The sequence below is a fragment of the Lissotriton helveticus genome, chromosome 9 (genome assembly GCF_964261635.1).
Source record: "Lissotriton helveticus chromosome 9, aLisHel1.1, whole genome shotgun sequence".
In the NCBI taxonomy this organism is placed as follows: Eukaryota; Metazoa; Chordata; class Amphibia; order Caudata; family Salamandridae; genus Lissotriton; species Lissotriton helveticus.
The window spans coordinates 1,094,860,053-1,094,885,272 of record NC_136070.1 but is presented as its reverse complement, the minus strand read 5'-3'; the positions used below and the strand labels follow the sequence as shown (position 1 = coordinate 1,094,885,272).

Genomic DNA, 25,220 nt, shown 5'->3' with positions numbered 1-25,220 from the left:
TTTCGGTTTTGTTTTCTGTAACGGAGGCTCCGCTGAAATGTCTGTAGCCGGGCCAGAAGGCGGGGCCGAGGACTTAGGGTGAGGGTCATGGGTAAGGCCGAGTGGCGATCCCGTGACCAGAGCCTTAGTTAGTGCACGGACGGGGCATAGCTCTTCCTCCGAGCTATCTTCCACGGCCCCATAAACTTCCTCGTCGTCCCCTACCTCCTCGACGTATTCTTGTAGGTCCAGGCCCTCAACGGCTTCTCCGTAGTCGGCCTCGACCTCCGCCGATGGAGGCGAGATCTGAAGCTGCAGCTCTAACTCATTAGCTTCGGGGTCGTTGAAGATGTCTACAGGTTCCGGTGCCGATCGCTGGGCCTCGAGGCGCGCCACGCGCCGAATCTTGAGCGTCTTCTTCGACCTGAATTTCGAACAGGCCATACAGTTGGCCTCGTTGTGGTCCGGCGACAGGCACTTGTTGCATACAGGATGCACGTCGATGTGTGGGTACTTCGAACCGCACACTGGACACTTTTTGAACGGACTTCGTTCCATAGTAGTTTTGTCGGGGTCTTGCTGCGTCGAAGGGCCTCGATGCCGAAGAGTCACGCGACTCCCCAGAAAACCGACTCGAAGAGTTGGAGTATACACGAGAACCGAACGCCAACAATACCGACGAGGTTAGAAAGCCTTTTGGCCTTTAGAGAACTGTTTTTACCGATTCCGACAAGAGACGTCGAAATCACATCCGAACCCAATGGCGGAAAAAAACAATCTGGGGATGGAGTCGATGCCCATGCGCACTGTAGTCCAGGGGAGGAGCCACCTATCTCGTGATACTCCGAAGACTCTTCCAGGACAACAATGTGCAATCATCCGGACCCAACACTAGGCGGCGATCTATGCAATGGATATGAATTTAGCAGCCCACATGCCTTGAACCTTATTTTTAAAGACCAAGTAGTATTCTGTCCCCAACCTACAATACGTAACCCCACAAGGAAACTACTGGTCTATCGAAAAAGAAAAAAAAATTGAGGCAAATGTAGAGTCTGTGTCGTCACCACAACCTGTTCTTAATTAGGAAGGAATCCCATCAGCCCACCAAGTGGCATAACTTCATCATCTGGGATTAGTTGTTACTAGTACAACTGGCGCAGCTCACCATGCGAAATGGAAAGCTGCACGGGGCCATAACACCAGTGATGGATCAAGCCACACCTTGTTTTTTTGGGTGAGTGGTGCTGAATAAATTTGCAGTGCTTCAAAAAATAACAGAATAAGGGTGCAATTTAAAATTGACTACTACAATAACTATGAATACTTTAATATGCGCTATCACAGTGACAAATCTAAAAACAGCGTGTTGATAGTTTGACAGAATAACTATCAATTGTTGGTTTAACAGGTCTACATGTTTCAGCCGTTTTGGTTGATTTTAAACCTATTGGCTTTCTTCAGGACCATAACATACACTACTGCAAATGTGACAAAACTGTGCCAAATCAAAAATAATAAATCAGAAATGGTTGGTGTGATACATCCTACCATACTCTGTGGAATCGCTACGTTGGACGAATCTCACAGGAGTCTTAAGTCCTTTCCCATCGTTACGTGGGAGCACTCCTCACCTCTCCTGGCAAATGCTCAGGGAATGAGGCCCCGCTCTGCCTGTCGGTACCTCTGGCTAATCCTAAACCGAAGGGGGTGGAGGGGTCGGCTTAGGATTAGCCAGAGTTTTTCAAACATATACAAAAATAGATACAAAAAATTGTGCAGGGTGTCCCCAGTGAAACTGGAACCTAAAACATGGGTGACAAATTTGTGACAATTGTGATTGGTTTCCTAAAGCATTATAAAGTCAACCATTTTGAAATATATACAGAGTAGAACGCGACTATATACAATGATATGCACTGGTTTAATGGTTCCCTTTAGTTTCTTTAAACGCATTACCTTAACCCTTCCCATTGCGATTGTGCACATTCTTGCCAGTATAGGTTTTTGTACTATTCCACAGGAACCATGGTCTCTGATAATAATTAGACTACCCTGTTTCCATGTGAGTAGGGTACCCTTGTTCCTTTTTTTCAGTTAATCTGACAAAGGCATGGATCATGCCAGGATTGATGCAGAGGACACTTTTTGGCCACCTTTCCAAGCATTTATCCCATTCTTCACCAGAAGGGCCCTTGCATGTGGTCTGACAGAAGCTAAGCTGCCACCATGGTGTTTTTAGAACGGAGGACATCCATATGCAGGAATAGCTTTTATCGTCTATTGTTCTCATTCACAAAACAAGTGGTTCTCTCACCTTTCGTGCCAGGATTTTTCTCTTTTTCTTCTCTTCTTCCGATCCATGGTGTGACTGGGCTCGTGTCAATCTTCTGTGTTGGTGAAGCTATACCAGTCAATGCAGGTGAAAGCAAGGTCATTGACGAATCAATAGATGCATAATGTTCAAACTGACACAGAGTCACCAGTCATCAACACAAGTCATGGGCATGCATTCTGTAAATTATTCTCTACGTTGACATAGTTGTCTGCGTAAGGCACATATAATGGATCAGTCACTATATAATCGCTGAAGTGATCGGATGAGTACTGCCACGTTAACAGCTTGAAAAACCTTTCCACCTGCAAACGTGCTCATAGTTTATTTACTGGACAGGTGAAAACAAAGACTAAGCAGGTTACCTGCTTCTGTTCTTCGACTAATCGCTTTTCAATGCATTCTTTGGCTGTTTTCAAGGCCTCTTTCAGCTTTGTGGGAATCTGAAATTAAAAGGAAAAATTCAATAATAAAGGAGAAAAGACGTGTTTATAACACAAGCTATCCCCATGGAAGGTTATTCGTACCACCCGTTTTAGACACGGTATTCATTTTCAGCAAAGTCGGTTACTTTTACTGCAGGCTCGTACTAGGCTGTTAGGCATTCAACCGGTGCAAGGCCAGTGTGTGCGCGCGCGCACACACACACACACACATATATGCACAAACACGTATGCACACACACAAATTAAATAAAGTCAGATACATACAACTTAGTTGAGGTCTTAGTGTGCATGTAAGACCTCTCAACAAGAACAAAATTAAGGAATCCTCTTTGACAGCATTTGCATCAGTTCCTCTGAAAAAAAACAGCTGATGGCCATACTAATTGCTCGAACAGTTTGTTAATCAAATGCGCACTGAAAACATCGAAAGGAGTCTCATAGGTGACATCAAAGCTTTTAATACATATCACTTCATGTGGTGGGTAGTTCTGGATGTCAAAGATGTCATTCGATGCCCAAAGTGGAACTGTGACGCAACAGTTACGCCAACTAGAATATCTGACGCGCCGTGAATTGAATCAAAGACTACACGCTTCGACTTTCATCCAATATCATCGTGTAAAGAGGATTCCGCGAGGTTTGAGACTGGCCATCAGGCCAATGTTATTCCGATTACATAGTAACATCAACTTTATGGAAAAGTGGTATAGCATTTTAAATAAATGCTCATTAGATCTGATTTTATTGCTCATTGAAGAATTATCTACCACCATCAAAGATCTTGAGGAAGAAATTTATCATATTAAAGAGGATTTGTCAGCAAGAATGGACGCAGAACCATGGGAATTTTTTTTGGCAGAAATGGAAAGTAAGCTTGATAAATATGGGAAAGAGCTTCAAGAAACTAAATTGCGAAAGTTCAAAAGAGACACTGTTGATTACAAGCTCAATGAAGCTTACACTTGGGCAGAGGTGTATGCCCAACGTAGATATACTCAAAGGAAACCTCAATCTCAAACACATTCATCTGAAGAAAGTGGAGTGTCAGATCAGGATACTGACACATCAAGACCGTCTGCTAGCTCATACTTGAAACAAAAGCCAGGTACCCAGAAACAAGGAGGAGCTTCAACCAATAAAGCAGATGCACCAACTGAAAGTATTCCAACCGTGGCTTTTTTAGAGGAAGGCCTGGATTTGACCAAACCACCAGATCCCTCGACATCAAAACATTCAGACAAAAAACAAGACGCGGGAAAGGAGAAAGAAATAGAAAAAAAGACCGGATTGAGGAGTCAAGTGAAACTCTCATAATAAATATTTTCATGAAAAAGTTAACTACATTTGAGGAGAAAGTATTAAACAAAGGTACTTCGTTTGTGAGCACATATCATACAACAGAATTAGAGACTGAAGTCTCTTTCTTTAAATTTATGAGAACTTTGAGATTGCGACATTTTTTCACCAATGTATGTCAGAATGTTGTACCACAAGAATCCAGCACTATGTTTAAACCAAAAAGTAAATTTCAAGCACCAGTGTCTCACAAGACTTTGGATAATTTCGAGACCTTGGTTAAAACAGATCTGAATAAATTGAAGTATAAAAGACAGTTGAGAAACAGGACTCGTGCGGAATATAGCACGTTACAAAAATTATCACAAGACAAAACCATCACTTTCCAGAAGGCTGACAAAGGAGGAGGGCTTGTCATGATGGATGTTGACTTCTATTTGAAGAAAGGGACTGAACACGTCACGGATGAAAACACTTATCTCAAGTTGGACCAAGACCCAACCATTGAAATTTCTCAAACCCTTGATAAAATTCTTGAACAAGCAGAAAAACTCAATTGGATTGATGACAAGACTAGAAAATACCTATGCCAAACTCATCCAAGACGCCCTAGGATTTACTTTTTGCCAAAGATTCATAAACATCTAAATAATCCACCGTTTCGACCGATTGTATCCGGTTGTGGATCAATTTTTGAAACTCCGGGCCGATTTATTGATCATTTTCTTCAATCTTTTGTTCGGAAATGGTCAACCTACATTGAGGATACTTCGGATTTTTTGAGGAGTTTAACAGCAATCCCAAACACTCATGAAGACTGGATATTATGCACGATAGACGTCGTGGCATTATATACATCAATTCCACATCAATCAGGTCTGGAAGCAGTCGAATGGGCATTGCTCCAAGAAGAAGGAACAGACAGTCAAAAATGTTCTGTGTTACAACTATTGGAATTTTGCTTAATGAATAGCTATTTTGAGTGGCAAGATGTATTCTATAATCAAATGAATGGCACATCTATGGGTTTTCCAGGGGCACCCATGTATGCCAATACATTCATGGCGAAATTTGAATATGACCATATACTGACGGATTCACTATGGCAAGAAGGTCTGGTGTTTTTTCGACGTTACATTGATGACATTTTTGTAATTTGGCGACTTTCAGAAGACTCACTTGCGAAGAACATCACTCGTCTCAACCAAGTTGATCCGAGGATACAATTTACCTCCACAATCAGTCATGAAGAAATTTCTTTTTTGGATGTTGTTGTAAAATTGAATGAGCTAGCCATAGAAACCAAGTTATTCAAAAAACCAACTGACAGAAACAACGCACTTCTATATAGTAGTTTTCACCCAAAAAATCTGATTGACAACTTGCCCACATCTCAATTCATGCGGATTAAACGCATCTCTTCTAATGAAACAGATTGTGTAGAATCATTACTTAAACAAAAGGCAAGGTATATCCAAAGAGGATACCCAGAATCTATACTTGACAGACAACTCACAAAGGTCAACAACATGACAAGGAGTTCTTTGCTGACCAAAAAAGAAAAAACTACCACTAACAGAATGATTTTCGTCTCAAAATATTCCTCAGCATCCAGAGATATCAAAAAGATCATCTTACATAGATGGGAATTGTTGGAAGTGGAACCTGATTTTGGTAATCTGTTCATTGAAAAACCACTATGTGCATATTCAAGAGCTCAAAATCTTAAAGAATTTCTCACAAAACCAGCAAAAGCCAAACTTAAAAGTGGTTCATTTCGTGGTACTACCAAATGTTGGAATTGCAACAACTGCAATAATGTGATACTAGGGAATACATTACTACACCCCAGGACTGGCGAAAAAATACCACTATACCACACGTCTGATTGTAACACTGAATTTGTTGTATACTCAATCAAATGTCCATGTGGACTGTTATATGTTGGTAAAACCACGAGGAAATTCAAAACACGCGTATCAGAACATAAGAGCCGCATACGGAATCAAAATCGTACATCACCATTGGCTGTACACTGGATTGAACAAAGACACACTATTGCACAGATCAAATGTCAGATTATTGAAGCAGTTTCCCGTTATGCAGGCAGAGACAATGATCAGGCACTCCTCCAGAGAGAGGCTTTCTGGATCAAAAAATTACAAACTTTGACCCCAGGGGGGCTGAATGACAAATTTGAATTCAGCTGTTTTCTTTAAATATAGGCAGGATGACAGCCTCAAAATACCTCCTTGAATCCTATAAATACACACATTAGAACATGCGGTAACACAACACATGGCAATCACAAAAGTTGGGTTTAATCAATGACATTGATGTATGTAAATGTATATATTGTGAATGTATTAGTTGTAAATAGTAGGCAGGCAAATTATCATGTTATTCCCCTGATCATAAGGTGTAAATAGCAGGCAGGGATTTATTGCGTTTTTTAATATAGTTTATTATTTTGCATGGTATTCATATTTTGTTGTTATCTTCACGCAGCTATAAGGGTGTGTTGTTGTTTTTTTGTTTATTGCATAACGTTTTTTAGTTTGAATAGGATGCTCGTTCTCTTATGGTTGATATTTTTTATCTCAGTGACGACCGTTTTTAATAATGCTTTGCGTGAGCTCGAACAACTATTCACTTATAGTCATACGCGCGTTTAAATAAATATTTACACAGGTACGTGCAGAATCGGAGCTTGTCAACTCTTTCGATGTAGTTCGAAGTAGTCTGTTTTCCATGGTGGACTTTCACCCGGTAGTTGTGTTTATAGGCTGCAAGCGCTGACACGGAGGTGCATCACACAGCCAGGCGGGTTAGTTTGGAACTACTCGGCGTGCCTTACAGGTAAGCGCGGATGTTTTGTTTCGCGTGGTAACTTGAAAACCGGTTAATATTTCAAAGGTATTTAGTTGACAACTGGAACCCCTGACGAAGGGACGAGGAAGTCCCGAAATGCATTGGGTGGTGGTTCAGAAAATTTGCAAATAATAATGTGTATTATTGATATATGAAGTGATTCTATAAACAGCGTTTAGGTTTATGACTCAATGATGATCTAAATAAATGCTATTACATTGTATACAATCTGGTTAATTGGATAAGTTGTTTGAATATTTAGAAGGTTCATTTAAGTAGTGCGCACTGCAGTCCTAGCAGCCCATGTGGTGTTAGGCCACAATTCATAGTCAAAGATGTATGTAAGCCCGGGAGCAATCATGAACCATTGGCATAATATGAAGACAAACCTGACAACACATCATATTGCAAGGAAAGAAATGGGTCTTAATGTTTGATGGCAGATTATAGCAGGATTGGAACATGTAGGCCATGCACAATTTAGTCCCATTTTCCTGGGTACCACCTTACCATGGCTAAGGATAAAGTCAGAAGGAAATATTTGTTTCTAGGCATTACTTGAACAATATGAATAAGAAACTATGTAGATCAATATTTGAATGGAATCTTTCCAAGGTGCCCCTCATGGAACTCTCGGTTGATAAAGACTATATACAAATCTGAGTAAAATAAGGTAGTTATAACAGATGACAGAGATGACGGCTATAAAACAGATTGCCAAGAAGAGAATATAAGATGTTGGTAGGATGGAAGAAAAGAGAAAGCACTAAATAAGTGAAAGACTAGTGGAGTGGCATATAGTAAAGATATGAGAGATTTATGGATATTTATTACCAAATGGTCAGTTGAAGAAGAGATTTAGCCAGATAGTGTCATTACAGTGGCAGGATGACATGCCCATGAGGAAATCTGCGATGGAGGGATAAAAAGCCACATTTTACTGAGATTTATACTACCTCTCCTACTTTCCCACTTACTGAAACAGAAATCTATACGCCCTTACAAAGCAAACAGAAGGGCAGCCGTGTCTGAATTTATTTCTGGAGAGAAAACAAAACATAGCGGAGATGTGAAACACCTCTTTTGCAAAACATTTGTAGACAACAATCATAGCATGGAGTTCATTAATTAAGGAAATAGAGGTAACAACGTGCTGTAGACCAATTTCTCTCCAAAATGCCCAGGTTATCATTTGGCCATAGTCTTATACAAGAGAGCAGATGAGTGTGGTCAGAGTGAGGGTATACTGGCAACCCACAAACTGCTACAGATCAGACGCTACACCTTTACGTATCTCTTTCGAGAGCGGTACGTGCCTATTTCGAAATAAATATAGGTCACCTCCAATGATTTTCAAGGAGCAACAAGAATAATTTGTGGTTTAACCTCTAAATGGGTTTCAAAAAGGAATTCTTTAAACTGCCAACTGTGGTTGTATAATAGAAATGCTGGTTGTGGTAAGAGTAGGCCACAGAAGAGAAAGAATAGAACTTTGTGGGATAGGTAGAGCAGTACTCCAGAGGTGAGTACTGTCACCTCTACTATTTATCCAACATGACACAAGATTGTGTTCTCTCAAGTTCTCTCTTGCCAGACCTAGTAAATCATCTGTCAAAAGTAGTAAAAATAACATAGATCTAATGTTATTATTTGTGCATCATACAGTCCTGGTAGCTAAAATGGGGAATGCCCTGCAGGGAATGTCAAGGTTGCTTCAGCATTTTGTTTGTGGGGAAAAATATAAAGATCAATATAACTTGCAGAGTGCTGGGAATATGCCCTTAAAAGGAGTAAAAATCATTTTTGGGAGTTATGGGAAAACTGAATAGATTATCTCATTCGATAACCTTGGGCTTCATTTTAAGTAATCAATGTCCCGGAAAAAGCACAATACAAATTTTACCTGCATTGAAAAAGTGCAATGGGGAATCTTGAAATGTGCATAATATATGGGGAAATCGTGTGGAAGCTACAGTGAAATATATTCTGCCAAATCAGTGGTCAAAGTTTGTTATGCAACAGAGGCGTGGGGACAATCTTTCCAAAGAGAAACTGGTTTCCACAAATATGTTTATTGAGTGAGTTCTTGGTACACCAGTCTTTTGTGTCCTTTTTCAAGCAGGCTTAGATTATTTAAATGTATGTAGTTAGTGGAATCCTTTACATGCTGGGTTAAAATTTTGGAGAAACATGTACCCTACCTTACACTTATGCTAATGAATGAGATATGTAAAACACGTTTCCCTCTGTAGAGTCCATGATTTAGGAATACCGGGAATTATTTTTCTATGTTAAAACATTTTACTTGGTTCTAAGATCCCTGCCCCTACCCGAGAAGATAAAAAAGGTTACTCAGTGAAACATTTACAATACATTATAGAGAAGAAAATACCGAAACCTACAAAGATGAACTCTGTTCAGTGATATACAAGCCAATGACCAACAGGAGAAACATATAAACATGTTTTATGCCTATGTAGAAGATGGGATTCTGATCACAAAGCTATGTATGAACTTACTTCCAATACTATCTAAGCAGAGGATATGGCAACAAAAACTTTCTTCAACTCTATCCAATATTTGCCAATGTAGGTTTATTAATGGAAAACTACATGTTCCACCTATCCTTTTGTGTAAGAAGTTAAGTCTGGACTGCTTTATTTATGGCATACTACTGTAATTGGTAATAAAAGTAACAAACCAGTCTTATTGTTTCCATCTGCACATGTAACTACAACCTAGCAGAGCAAAACATTAATCACTCTAGTTGCCAAACAGTCCTGAGGATCATCCATCCCTATGGTTAATTGTTGGCCATATCACCCATCAGTATGGCTAACTGTTTTGGAATCATAGACTCAGAGTTAAGGGTGTAAATGTGAATATTCTGGGGGAGTTTTTAAGTCCCATTGAAAAAGTGGTGAAAAAGTGGTGACAAACAATATGGCTGTGGCAAGAAACATATGGTAATTTATTAATGCAAAAAGCCATAGTAAATGGCTTTCTCTGGTAGGAAAGAATGTACTAATAATAGTGTTGTAAGGGAAGGAGTTTCTCATTGGAGGAATTATTTTTCTCCATGAAAAAAAGAAACAAAACATGCCATTGTGCACATCTTTCATGTGCATAACAGTGGATTGTGCATTTTTTACCGAAATAATTATTCACAATCTATATTTTACCTTGAATTGCGGCTTTTCAGAAGTTGAAAGGTGAACATCACTGAACAGCCTAGGAAAGAAAAAACACGTAAAAGAATAAGCATACATCTTTTACACTAGAAACAAAAAACTTTATTAATACATATCTCCTTATCTCTATGTACAACATATGCCCCCCCACCCCCTTTAGCTTAAGGGGAGGCACTACTCAGAAATACATGCATATTATACAGGTACTCTAGTATACTCATTGCATTTAGCCTATTCTAAACAAGCAATGAATATACATTTGAACATCAGAGTACATATACATCTATATTCAATTACGAGCTCTAACATATCAGTAAGTATTTATTTAAAGATAGTCACGTAGGTACTAAATAAATGTTCAATATACCACATAATAGGACATATTGTTAAAAGAAACATTCTAAATGGATAAGAGCCACAAAACCAGACTGTTTTAATATACAATTTTACTGTACATTTTCAATGACAGGAAATACTTCTACATACCTGTAAAGGCTAGGAAATGTTTAAAGATCATAAGATCAAAACATAAAAAAAGAATCAACAAAACCGAACATTCATGGAAGTGAAGCAACCACTTCATAGTTTATACTCAATTTCTAGCCCACATCCCCAACATAATCACCAAGTGATAGTGAAGCTATAAACTAAAATTCAAGAAAGGAATAAAGCAGAAACCATTTAGAAAAATCTGAACTCGTTTTTTATTCACAACAGAAGGTAAGAAAATAAAAAAAATACATGTTTTGCGTGTCAATATGGACAAAAGCAGAGTGTTATTGGAAAAAGTAATCATGAGCAAATCTGCCAACGCATATTGAACTTACTATTGCCATCTCTGTTGCAAATACCCATCACGCTTCAATGAAATAAAGCACTTTGCGACTTAAACACTCTGACAGGGTGGTATTAACACACCTACAAGCATTTTCAAGACACCTTATTAAATCTTCAATATCTGTCCAATGCTTAGAAGGCTATAGTGAGAAGGCCTCGCAGCAATACTTATAAAATCATTGGGGCCTATTTAATATCGCTGATACAGTAATTGGAGGACCAAGGAACAGAGGCTAGCGCTCCAGGGTTAAGGAAACTTTAAAGATTGATGACCAAGATATGCAGAAAATGTTTTGCAATCCGTGTAGATTTTAACAACCGTAGTGGACAACTAAAATGTGAAAGTTATCTGTAGCTCGTACCCTAAATCAAATTTATTCTGAGAGGGCACATGCATTATTACAACGTTTCTTCCACTGCTGCAGTACGAATAAGCAAATGGCATACTGGTTTACTGTGACTTTCCACAAGTGTTCTAATCAAACTAAACCTCTATAAAAGAACATCTCAACTCATTAACTTAGAAGAGTTTAAAAACGAAGCTCACTTCAACCATAACCTGTTCTGAAAAGTGGGCATATTCTAAAACAGGTTGTTTATATTGGAACTCAAATGAAGGCAAAGGTTTGCAGGAATCTCTTTAATACAATTTTCCATTCTGAGAAGCACTGCATACAATAAGTACCAGCTCCTCTAAAAATGCCTAGGTCAACTTTGCAGTTCATCTGATGCAGTAACTAGCAATTCCAATTGTGCACTGTAGACGAATGCTATAAATTACCTCGAAGATGCAACTGTTGAATGCACTTTCTGACCAGTAGGTAACCAATGAGCATGAACACTTTCTCTATAAATAAAGTGTTTAACCAAAACTAAATTAGGTCTAGGGACAGAGAAAGGATTGCACTTGAATGTTTTTATACATGTCACTGAATCACACGGAGCAGGACGAATATCCCCATTTGATAATGTGGAGTAATGCACATCATTGGCAAGTTGTCGGTCTCAAGGGTACAATGAAAAAGGCTGAACACTTTACAGCAGAGTACAAATGCCTTTCTGTCCAGTTCTGCTCGAAAGCAGGCCGTGGCTACAATTAGACTCTTGTATCTTGCAAATGATTGTCCAAAATACAAAGTAAAGTAGTCATTAATGTAGATATCATGTCCTACAACCCTAAATTTGGTTAACTATTTCTAAAGCGCTAATCCATTGACAGTAGTATCTTGGCACCAACAATATCTTTGTACTAAATGCACCCAGCATACAGTTCCCACAGCTGCTGATCAGAGCTGCAGTACAGGATGCAATGAGACACTTTAACTAAACTGCAAAATTTACATTTAAAAAAAAAAAAAAGATGATCACTTTTAAAAAGTAAATGAATGCTCTTCAAAATAGAAGAGCCAGTGTTACTGTAGAATAGCTGCCCTTCCTTCCCTTGTGACAGAAGGGAACATATCGTTTACATCATGAACTAGGCTGCAGTGCATGGAAGAGTAAATAAGGGGCAGAATCTATAATAAGCTGCTGTATTTGATAAGGTGGGTGTTAAGGAGTGCTTGCAATCCTGAAATGACGTTGTCACGTTAAACAGCAGCAAAATAAAAATCTCAGGGTAATTAACTAGTAAAAACAATAACACAATTCAAACATATATTTTAAAAAGTACACATGAGTAATAGGTTTAGGTGTTAGGGTAGGTTCCCTCTTTATTGAAATCATATTTTTTATTAAACATGTGACTGCAACACCTAATTAAAATAAAAGGAGAGAGAGAGAGATATGGGTAAAGAGTAAAAGTTAAGAAAGAGGGTGATAGTAATAACTCTCCTAAAAAACAGGAATTTAGTAAAAATTACAAAAATAAAAACAGCAATAATGAGATTAAACTTTAAATTGTGAAAAAAGTTCCCACAGGTTAATGAAAATGCAATAAAAATTTTTTAGGACTCAGTAATTAATCACAGTGAGATTAATCACCCAAGATAAATCACACAGACACCTTCTAACATATCCTTGGGCTCAAAAGCCAGAAAAGCAACTTCAAAAAACAAGAAACATCACATTTCCCCGAGTGTAACAGTATTTCAGAACTTTTCAGAAGAAACTCATGGGATGACTTTCTTCAATTGTTGCAAACCACACCAAAACATCTAATTTAAAAATGAAATCCCAAAGATATACACTGTTCCTTTGGAAAATGTGGTTCTTGTGGCAGAGTGACATACTTTTGACTGGCAGCCTTACATGGCTTAGTTCTGGCCAAAATTAATTCTAGAGCCTTGAAGCTGCCAACTGGTAGCGAACACCTGGTGCATCCCTGCGTGTGATTTGCTTACATAACACCCAGATTAAAAGTCTGTAATATGCAATATACAATGTTAAGTGGATAACAAGGGAAGGTAGTTGTTTTAAAATTATCTATGTAGTTACTTTCCCCATCACAATCTACACATTAGGCTCCTATTTTACCTTTTAAAATGAAGGACTCCTGTATCACAGGTCTTTGTCAGGTTACATTTTTGAAATTACCACACAATTGAACTAGTGCGGAGTTACTAGAAAAAAGTTTGGTAGAACAGCTGGTGTTTTCCCACTTTGTCTTGCAAGGTGATTATGCCTACCTGTAAAATTTAGCTTTTATGTGATGTATTCAAGTAAGTGAAAAGCTATAGAGCCTATATGCAGTTTATTAAATATTCCAGGTTTTGGGTCTTACATGGTGTTGAGTGAAGCTGCAGCCCTCTCCTGTAGTGTTTAATGGAGGTGAGGTGTTCCACTGAATCTATCACTGTGTTCAAGAGGCCAGGTTAGCTAATCCCCTAACTATAAAGCACATTAATGTATTATGAGTAACAGACAACTGCTGGGCACCTGAAAATATAAAAAGCATATGCTATAAAACAATTCGATATTACCATAAGAACCCAATATGTATTGCAGGAATTCCTAGGATAGCCATATCTGCCGTTTGCCGTTTTGAAGGTGGTAGGACAATTAGGTGCTTTTTTAATATTTCAAAACTAGATTATCAACAATAAAAATTAGCAAGCATTGTGAAATTTAGAAACCTTTTAAAAACTGACCAAAATTCAAGGTAAAATAGGACAAGTGGGAAGGAGCTACTGAGAATCCTAAACTCAATTTTGGTAGGAGTGAATTATGGAGGTTAGCACAACGCACTCCAATCCTTGTCTGAATGGAATCCTGCTCAAGAACGTACCCGCATTTGAATATTTAGGTGCTACCCTAACTGAAAAAATGGATTGGGGACTGCAAATTGATATTACAAGCCTTAAGTTAGCCCACAACACAGGGGGGTTGGCCAAACGATATAGGAACTCTTTCCCTAAACCCATTGGTCCAATAGTTGAGATCTATAAAGTACAAATCAGGGGTGCCGCAATGTAGCGGGCCGAACTTTGGGGGTATAGTCCTATAAGAAATATTATCAAGTCTGAGAAAAACTTTATTATGCAGTTACTGGGTATCACTTCCAGCACCCCGCTCGTTATTCTGCATTTGGATTTAGGGGCGAGATCGATCGCAGAGGAAATAAGTCTCAGACTAATCTTTGGCATCTTCTTTGGATGACCCCGCACCTGGCTGTATACAGGTCAGAGTTAAAAGAGGTAATGGGCCTCCCGGGTGCGGGGAAAATAGTGTGGTTTGCACACATTAGGGACACACTAAGTAATATTGGGAAAATGAGCTTCTGGAGTAACCTAGAGGTAGCATGCCCTGCAATCACAAGGAAAGAACAGGTCAGGAGCTATAGGGAAAGCAAATACGCGTATCTACATGAGAGCTCAGCAATTGGTTCTCTACCAGTTACCTTTAGGGGAATCAAAGATCACTACGTTCTTGAGCCTTTCCTGGACGATGTACAACCTGCATTAGCAAGAAAATTATACGTCCAATTTAGACATGGGTCACTCCCCCTGCGCTCATTCTCTAGCAAACGTGCAGGTACCTCTCCTGTAGGGTGTGCGGCCTGTGCTAACAAGGTGGAGACCGAACTTCATATATTCTTTTTTTGCCATGGCTATAAAAAAAGCCAGGCATAGATGGCTGATACAACTATGCTGAAATTTGGAAACCATGCAGTGTGCAGCTGCATTTAGGCTCTTGTAACACAATACCCAAATGCCAATTTTATTTGCTGTTTCGTGCTTCCTACTCTCTATGTGGTGTGTGCGCAAGTCATTTTTGGGCCTGAACTCTTAGACTCAAGGTAACACGTCACACATATAGGTCATGTCCCATTTTATTGTATGTTAACCATCTATGGCTGAATGAGATCGGTTTCTAAGGGTATCAAAGGCCATGATGTTTTACTCCTGGTGGTGGGCAACTGTCGATGTAAATAAGTATTTCACCGGGCAATTTGATTGTGTAACTTGGCAATGCCTAATGTTTATATTGTATGGTTTTAGCATATTTTAATAGGGCTTATTTTATTTTTTATGTCCCTCTTGGGAAATTTGTAGGGATGTCTTTTTTTAGTATTTGAAATCAAGGACCTCTATGGCGACCTGCAGGTGTACTTTTTATACGATTGTTTTAACTTACTGTATGGCTTTACTGCATTTGCACTTTTATGGTCTATTGACCGAAATAAAGTATTTGAATATATTATGGAGGTGGAGTTTGGTTAATACGAATTCTTAAATGGCTTCAACGTCAGATCCAAATGCTGAACATCTTTCAGGTCAAAACCATGTCTAGTGGTAGTCCAATTGATATTAAGGTGTAGGACAGAATGTAAAAAGAGTGGTAATCTATATGACAAGGGGGACACAAGGAGAGAGAAAAAGCTCTTATATACAGCAAAGGACGGTTGTGCACAACAGAACCACCCATACTGGACTTCAACACAGTCTGAAAACAAACAATGGGATTCCCTCCCTGGGTGGAAAGCTACATATTTAACATTGTGCTCTGTGTGGACGTCTGAGTGGGAGATTCTATGCAAATGAGTTTTCTGTGCCACTGGTTCCCTCTTGATACCATCAATGGACTGTCTTTTTCTAAACTTGTAGCCCCTGAATCTGTTATTCCCTGGGACGTTCTTGCCACTGACTTGTGATTCAAATCTCTGTGATTGTATTGAGCGTCCAGCACCAGATCCTGCCCTCCTCCTGGGAAAGAATACTTCTTGCAGTAATTTGAGATGAAATGCACTGAATCATGTCTAATGGTAATAATTTAACCGGTTTGTCTATGCCCACCTTTATCTATGTTTTTGAGTTTTATTTAAGACAGCTAAATTAGATACAAATACTCTGCAGCTTACAACTTAACATATTGACTGCTGCGTACTTCTTTCTCAGTCAACGAGCATGATAGCAACACTATCCAACACTATGCCAACAGAAAGGCGAATACCTCTGTAATTAGGCTTAGCGATTGATAAGGCAAATTCGATTACATTTACCTTGTGAAAAAAAAAAATGATTTTCGTGTGGTTCTAAGAAAAAACAAAATGATGAACTTCACAATGTTACTTTGTTCATCGTATCTGAAGGAGTGAAAACAGTAACATTGGTAAGTGGGCAGTGACAATCAACTGTATAAAACCTAACAGTTTATTCACGGATCCAAGAACAAGGCACTGCTGTACTCTGACCTTGAGCCTATGGTGGAAGTTGTGGGCAAGAAATGTCACTAGGGGCACGATTGGGGATAATAATTTTCTGAATCCTCAGGTGAAAAAACACTTTTGAGGATTGAAAGATCAGCAGCACATTTTTAACCTAGGCTTTTCACCTTTTTGACGGCAAATGGGCAGTTGCCCATATCCTGGTGGCCAAAGTGGTACAAAAGGGGGTGGTGATGGACGGAGCATCTGAACCAATCAAACACTCACACCCAGTCAACAGATCTGGGTTTAATCCATCACCGTTCTTTAGCCCACTCTGCCACCCCAGTTCGGACATGGCCATATGCAAATCAGTCTGACCCTGTGCCTCATGGGAACAGTCCAGCCCGAACTGCTAAACCGTGCCTTCCCTGGACCGGAAACAAGCTTCCAAGGACCGGTTTCTGGCATTTCAGCAGTCTTCAGCTCGGCTTGCTTGAATCCAGTGGCAAAGTGAGCAAGGCACTCACGTCTGAGCATACCCTGCCAACGTATGGCGAACAAAGTGGTACAAAAGGGGGTGGTGATGGACGGAGCATCTGAACCAATCAAACACTCACACCCAGTCAACAGATCTGGGTTTAATCCATCACCGTTCTTTAGCCCACTCTGCCACCCCAGTTCAGACATGGCCATATGCAAATCAGTCTGACCCTGTGCCTCATGGGAACAGTCCAGCCCGAACTGCCAAGCCATGCCTTCCCTGGACCGGAAACAAGCTTCCGAGGACCGGTTTCTGGCATTTCAGCCGTTTTCAGCCCGGCTTGCTTGAATCCAGTGGCAAAGTGAGCAAGGGACTCACGTCTGAGCATACCCTGCCAACTTATGGCGAACTGGAATCAAGCTATCCTGGCTGAAGACGGCTGATAGCCAGAAACCGGTCCTAGGATGCTTGATTCCGGTCCAGGGAAGACATGGCTTGGCAGTTCGGGCTGGACTGTTCCCATGAGGCACAGGGTCAAGGCTGATTTGCATATGGCCATGTCTGAACTGGGGTGGTGTGGAGTGCATAAAAACGATGGATTTAGGCCCAGATCTCTGTACTGGGGTGAATGTATGACATTGTTCTGCATTCTGTCCATCAATTGTTTTTGCATTTGTCACTCCGAGTGGGACTGGTATGCTCAGACGTGAGTCCCGTGCTCTCCACAACACTGGAGTCAAGCTATCCTGGCTGAAGACGGCTGATAGCCAGAAACCGGTCCTAGGATGCTTGATCCGGTCCAGGGAAGACTTGGCTTGGCAGTTCAGGCTGGACTGTTCGCATGAGGCACAGGGTCAAGGCTGATTTGCATATGGCCATGTCTGAACTGGGGTGGTGTGGAGTACAAAAAAATGATGGATTTAGGCCCAGATCTCTGTACTGTGGTGAATGTATGACATTGTTCTGAATTCTGTCCATCAATTGTTGTTTTTGCATTTGTCACGCCGAGTGGGACGGGTATGCTCAGACGTGAGTCCCGTGCTCTCCACACCACTGGAGTCAAGCTATCCTGGCTGAAGACGGCTGATAGCCAGAAACCGGTCCTAGGATGCTTGATTACGGTCCAGGGAAGACATGGCTTGGCAGTTCGGGCTGGACTGTTCCCATGAGGCACAGGGTCAAGGCTAATTTGCATATGGCCATGGCTGAACTGGGGTGGTGTGGAGTGCAAAAAAACGATGGATTTAGGCCCAGATCTCTGTACTGGGGTGAATGTATGACATTGTTCTGCATTCTGTCCATCAATTGTTGTTTTTGCATATCCTGGTGGCAGCAAGTGGGCCCACAGAGGTCATCCACAACACTAATTGTTGTCCTGGAGGTATTAAGGTACGTTCAATGGATGCCCATCCAGCTACTCGTGATTTGCTGAACCTGCTTTTCAATGGCATAATCTTCAACCTCCTCTTCCGCCATCTTTGTTTTAAAGTGAGAGCAGCTGATTTCTTTATATTTAATAGTTAACACTTGCTGTTCAAATAATAACTTTAAATAAAGAAATCTCTTTTGCTTTGTCTTTTCTTTCCATATACTTATTTTTTAGCTGTTCTCATACTGTTTATTATTTTTTTTTTTTATACAGAATACTATTTCAGCAACACTATGTTGAATCATTTTGATTAAATTTGCACAAATATTCAGTAACTATGATGGAACTACAACCAACAATATCACAGCAGCCAATGGAATACAGGTCTTAAATCCAGGTGGGTCACCCAAAGGACAAGCCTCTACAGTTGGATTCTCAAAGAAAAAAACAAGGCTGTTTTTAAAACTCGAGTTCCAGCTATTGCTTATTTCAATTTGTAAATTAATTACATGCACCCCGCCCTGCAGCAACCTAGCAATGACTAAAATGAAGTTATCACAGAATGAAATACTCTTGGCCCTTTCACGAAATCTGGAGCAACATAAACCAAAAAATGGTGACTTACGGTGTATGTAAAAGTTGAGAGACTGTTGGCATGCCGGTTTTACTGGCTTCACTGGAGAGTATGGATTCCAGCACAGACACTAAGTAAAACAGAAAATCGACACATTAAATACACTTGAAAATTAAAAATCAGGCACATGCTAAACTTGAGCATTTTAGAGAGGAAATGCATCTCTGCCTCATGAGGTGGAGCACCACAACCAGTCTCCACTAAGACGTTCATCAACATATATTGTGTCTACGTACACTGGATATAATGAATATGTTTTGAATAACAGAAGCTGAAGCTGCGGTGGCAAAAGATACAAATGAGTTTGAAATTTAGGGGACACAGTGATCTTGTTCTATCCTTCGCCTACCAGCAGCTGCTGGCTGATGTATCATCTGGTTAGTATATCATCATCACTGCACTGGATGGGAGGGAAAGTGGATGAGAAGCTAGACTGAATTTAAGAGTGTTCACCGTTGGAATTAAATTTCAAGTTGGAAGCCTACTGCCCTATATAACAAGCATTTACAATGCAATGGTCTCGTCTTTGTTAAAGTTAGAGCTATTGGCATTGCTCATGACATTATTTTTATTTTTAAAACATATAAATAAATGGCATTGTCATTTACAATGCCAATAGCTTAATCTCTCGCAAATGCAAGACCTATTGCATTTGCACCCACACACACACAGACAGAGCCAAATGCACCAACCCACACACACACAGACAGAGCCAAATGCACCAACCCACACACACACAGACAGAGCCAAATGCACCAACCCACACACACACAGACAGAGCCAAATGCACCAACCCACACACACACAGACAGAGCCAAATGCACCAACCCACACACACACAGCCAGAGCCAAATGCACCAACCCACACACACACAGCCAGAGCCAAATGCACCAACCCACACACACACAGCCAGAGCCAAATGCACCAACCCACACACACACAGCCAGAGCCAAATGCACCAACCCACACACACACAGCCAGAGCCAAATGCGCGCACACACACACACACACACACACACACACACACACACACACACACACACACACACACACACACCTACTACTACTACTACTACTACTACTACTACTACTACTACTACTACTACTACTACTACTACTACTACTACTACTACTACTACTACTACTACTACTACTACTGCTGCCTGAATTAATTTGGTCTGTTTTATCCCTTCAGTCTAATTTGGTCTGTTTTATCCCTTCAGTCTTGCTTTCTTCCCCATTCCACTTCTGGAATATCTGGCTGTCTTATCAGTAGTTCGAGGACGTTTCTACAGTATGCAGCACTATACAATGGGGAAAAAATACATAAGTGCTGCCAAGCCTCACCTGCCACCTGAAATGGTCATGTCAACCTCTATTCCAAATGAAATTGTCTGCGCTCCTAACCTGTAGTCCGAAGGAAATGTTCTTGGTTTAGTTTAATTCACATGTGCCTATACTCAATAAATTGATTGTACATTTGTATTCCAGTGTAAATATATGGATCAAGCCTCACTCTTACATTTTGATGTCCTACTAGATTATGTGTTACAGCAAACAAATGATGGACGGAATGCTGACAACGCAAACATTCTCCCCCAGTCAACAGATCTGGGTTAAATCCATCGTTCTTTTGCCCACTATGCCACCCCAGTTTGGACCCAGCCATAAGCAAATCAGTCTTGATCCTGTGCCCCATGGGAACAGTCCAGACAGAACTACCAGGCCAGGTCCTCCGTGGACCGGAAACAAGCATTCTGGGACCGGTTTCAGGGTAATCAGTAAATCAGTCTTGACCCTGTGCCCCATGGGAACAGTCCAGTCCTACTAGATTATGGCATACCAAGCCCCCAAAGTCATTGAGGCTAGCAATGCTAAAGACAATTAATAAACAGATAAACATGCCTTAACTGATGCTACCTAACCAAGGCTTGTTTCAACTTTGATGCATTTGATGCCTGGTGACTCTGCCACAAAGTACAACATTACCATTTGCTGCAGCATATCTGTCCTGGACAGGCAAACCAAAAGGCAACCTCTAATGCCACACAAGGATTATTACCTATAAGAAACACCCACCAGGCCAGACAATGGTTTCAGTGGGCATTTCTTCAAAATTCTTGCAAGACGAAAACATGCCGCCAATCATGCGACTAGTATGCCACCCTACCACTCAGGATTTATCAATCAGCTGGGCTTTGGCTAACTGGTATTTAACACGCTTCTGCATTACATTTTCAAACCTGAATGTGTATAACACTGCAGCTCGCCACACAGTTGTTAATGTGTATTACTCCACATGTGACAGAACCTCTATAGGATCGAAAACAGAGTATGATCTCTGGACAAGAGAAGTTTGTGGGACTAAGTGTGGTGTAAGTATCTTGCTTGAAGAACGCTCAAATAAAAATGGACATCTTAACAGTCATACTGTTCAACTCCGATTAGGTTTGGCCTCATCATCAACTGATAAATGTCCTAGTCGGGTGCCCCTTTATTCTAAACCCCAGACATAAAGTTGCGAAAGAAACTGATACCCTTTATTAGGCTTTTTTTCAAGGAGCACCATTCTCAATCCTGAGGTTGTCAGTACTGTTGCATCTAGGAACAAGGACCTTGGAATGGTACTCGGGCTGTGATGTAATAAGGAGGGTTAGAATGTGAGGATGTGTTTATGCAGGAACGGTCAGTTGGTCACTGCCTTGTTCACGGGCTGGTTGCTGCTTCGTATCTTAATAAAGCATCTTTCCTTGATGATGAAGGACGTTTCAGTACTGAAAATGATGACTGTATACACTGCTGTTCCAACACTGAACTTCGTACGTCATCGTGGAAAGCCTTTCTTATCTTTTCATGGCATAAAGTTACAAATAAGTTTAAAGACTGAATCTGAAAAACTAGAAGTGCAACGATCACCAGCCCCAAGCAAATACAGTCAAGGACGAAGCATAAAACATGGGCAGCTGGGATATAGACTTAAATTATACATATTTCTACAACTTTATCTGCATAGAATTCATTGACTGATCCACAGATGTGATGACCCAATGTTTAGGAAACACGTTAGCCTACGTATGGATCACTGCTTCACTCAAGTTACTAGATGTGCTCATTGTAAGAATCTGGCAGACTATGACAAAGACGGATAGTTGGGCATGTTGTTGAAAGGGTTAGATCACTTGTATGCATTTGAGGGAACTCGTTCAGTTATGGTGCAATTCAGTGGTATCCGATGTATCCCCAGCAAATGACAGGTTTCAAAGAGGATGTTCATTAAGCCCAACAAGAAGTCTATCAGCACAATAACAGTGGAGCAAAATAGCAGGGTAGCAGGTTCAATTACTGAACTGTCCTTGGCAATCGAGCACAATACAGGTGGGCAGAGCTATCTTTGGATACTTGCCAACCCATTTCAACTTGGCAATAAAAGAGCTACCTTCCTTAGAAGAAATATCAAGTATAAGTGTAACACCAACCAAACTGCAGATAATGAGGCAATACCACAAACATAATGATAGTGATCCTATCAGCCATTGATATGGAAAGATTCAGCCACCCAGGTACATCTGGTTTTAGTGTGTCCAACAATTCATAAAATTGTGTTTCAATGTGTCAGCCTCACTATGAATAGTGTTAATGGCAAAATATCTGATTGTTTTAGGGCCCAATAGAGAAGGATGTGTGATACAGAAACTCAATGACATTTGTCTAGAGGGAATACATATTTTCACTTTACCTCGGATAATACAAAGGCAGAAAACTCCCTAATTCGGTGCACAGTATGAAGTGCAGCCTGAGATTGGCCTCCACTTACTGCAGAAATAAAATATCAGCAGCATATATGGATAGTAAGGATTCCATTTTATTAATCTTAACCCTACAATGCTCTATGTCAGTGAGGATTATTTTTCAAAGCAGCTCCATCAACAGTGAAAATAGCTATTGCGAAGCAAGACCGACGTGGAGGGTTCCCTCTGAAGCATAATTAGATCACATTTGCAGCCAGATTCATCAGGCAAAATTGCGATCGCAATAGCTGCGAATTAGCTATTAGAAAAGCAATTCATGATGTGAAAAACACAGAAATTGCGAATTCGCAAAAATAAAATTGCGAATTCGCAAAATAATTCGCTGATTCTAGGAGGAACCCCTATAGCGAATCGGAAATAGCGAGAATCCATGGATTCTGCGAACTTTTTTGCGAACTTGCTAAATATTCGCTAACGCAATTCATGAAAACTCGCAAATTGCGAAAAATCAGAAAATCGCTATTTGCGACGCGCAATTTAAGGAGAACCAAAACCAGGTGGTAACCATGAAGGAAAAAAAAATTCAAACTAGCCACAGGTGCAGGCCTGATCAAACACACTTAAGGAGACACAGTAGGAGCATGAGGACTCTCACAATGCCAGGACTCTACGTCGTGGTCAGGCGGCGAAGGCTCCAGGCTGCAGCAAGGAACAGACGCAGGATCCAGGAGCGAATATTCCGCCAGCGGATCACCCTTCTGCGCCAAACTGCGGAGCAAATTTACTCTAAGTACCGCCTGAATGGGGCAATGATTATTAAGCTGATCCGGGACCTTGACCCCCTGATGCAGCACCCAACAAGGAGGACCAATGCCGTGCCCCCCCCATGTCCAGGTCCTGTGCAGCCTTCACCAACTGGCCTCCGGAAGCTTCCAGGGGATAGTCGCTGTTGCAGGGGGGATATCCCAGAGCACCATGTCCCGCTGCCTAAGGAGTTTCCTGGAGGCAATGCTGACCTGGCTACACCATTACATCTCATTCCCGACAACCCAACAGGACTTAAATGAAACCAAGCTTCATTTCTACAACATTGCGCAATTTCCACATGTAATAGGATGCATTGACTGTACCCACATCCACATCTGCCCACCTGCACAAACAGAGTACATGTACCGGAACCGCAAGTCCTACCACTCCCTGAATATCCAGATGGTGTGCAACGCTAAGACATTCATCACAGACATAGTGGCACAATACCCGGGGAGCACACATGACTCCTTCATATTCCGGCACAGCGGCATGCACACACGACTAGCCTGGGGAGACTTTGGCGAAGGACACCTACTCGGTAAGTACACATGCCAACAAATAGTACACTGTGACCATGTAGCTGCGCATAACAGACACTCACCCTCTGCTCCTTTCATTCAGGTGACAGTGCCTACGGTCTCCGTGAGTACCTCCTCACCCCATACCTCAACCCTGCAACACCACAGCAACGGCGTTACAATGCTGCACACATACACACGAGAAATTGCATCGAGAGGATATTTGGGCTTTTGAAGAGCCGATTCCGCATACTCCACAAGACTGGTGCGGCCCTCAAATACGAGCCTGAGGTCTGCTGCCGCATCGTGGCCGTGTGTGCAATACTCTACAACATTGCTACCAAGCACAGAATACCTGTAGAGATCTCTGGCAGTGAGTCGGAAGGGGACAACCGCCCACTTGCACATGTGCATCATGCACGCGGGGAGAATCCTGCAGAAGGACACAGGCGCCGCAACCAAATCACTATTAACTGTTTCTAGTGCACCACTCCCCTCACCCAACACTTCACTCATGCATGACAATTTAAATAATGACATGAGTCAGATTAACTGGGACTGAATATTTGGTATTGTTTTGTTCACAATAAAGTGGGAATTTCTCACACAGTAACATGAGCGCTATATTGAGTCATATGTCCCCATGTATTTGAGGAGGGCATGCTTGTCTCAGCAGCATGGCCCATGGTACTAAAGAAATGGTCAAATGGTCAATGGTGCCTCCGGGCGGCGCTCCCAGACGTCTTTCCAGCTCTTCCTCAGGATTTGCCCGTGAGGCAGCAGTGGGCCTGGTGCTGCGGCGGGGTACTATCACCAGTGGCACCGATTGGCTGCTGTGGCTTGAATTTGCCTCACTAGTGTCATCCCCCCTACCCGCCTGCCCATGGCCAGTTGCCTGCAGACCCTGCACTGCAGTGGTAACTTGCTCCAGTGCCCTTGCGACATCCTGGCAGCACTGGACCATTTGCACTTGCATGGCCAACGAGCGTCGTGAGAGCTGGGAGGTGGCATTCCCTATGATGTAGTTTGACCGCGTGTACGCAGACAGGCGGGTCAGCAGCTGGCGGTGGCGGCGCCGGTTGACGTCCAGCTGGGTCAACATGGCCTGGGTGTTGT

The 25,220-nt window shown here is 41.3% G+C and overlaps 1 protein-coding gene across 5 annotated transcripts in view; it reads right to left on the bottom strand.

The window, feature by feature from the left end:
* PXK (PX domain containing serine/threonine kinase like) overlaps positions 1-25,220 on the bottom strand; it is a 282,257-nt gene that overhangs the window by 46,732 nt on the left and 210,305 nt on the right. For all 5 annotated transcript variants that reach the window (XR_013601125.1, XM_078661499.1, XM_078661497.1 and 2 more), the window contains exons 12-15: positions 19,018-19,096; positions 10,110-10,158; positions 2,680-2,757; positions 2,297-2,383 (exon numbers count right to left, since the gene is read on the bottom strand). Coding sequence is in view for 4 of the 5 variants with exons in the window: in XM_078661499.1 (XP_078517625.1) it covers positions 2,297-2,383; positions 2,680-2,757; positions 10,110-10,158; positions 19,018-19,096 (293 nt within the window). In the remaining variant the exon portion in view is untranslated. The remainder of the gene's footprint in view (positions 1-2,296; positions 2,384-2,679; positions 2,758-10,109; positions 10,159-19,017; positions 19,097-25,220) is intronic.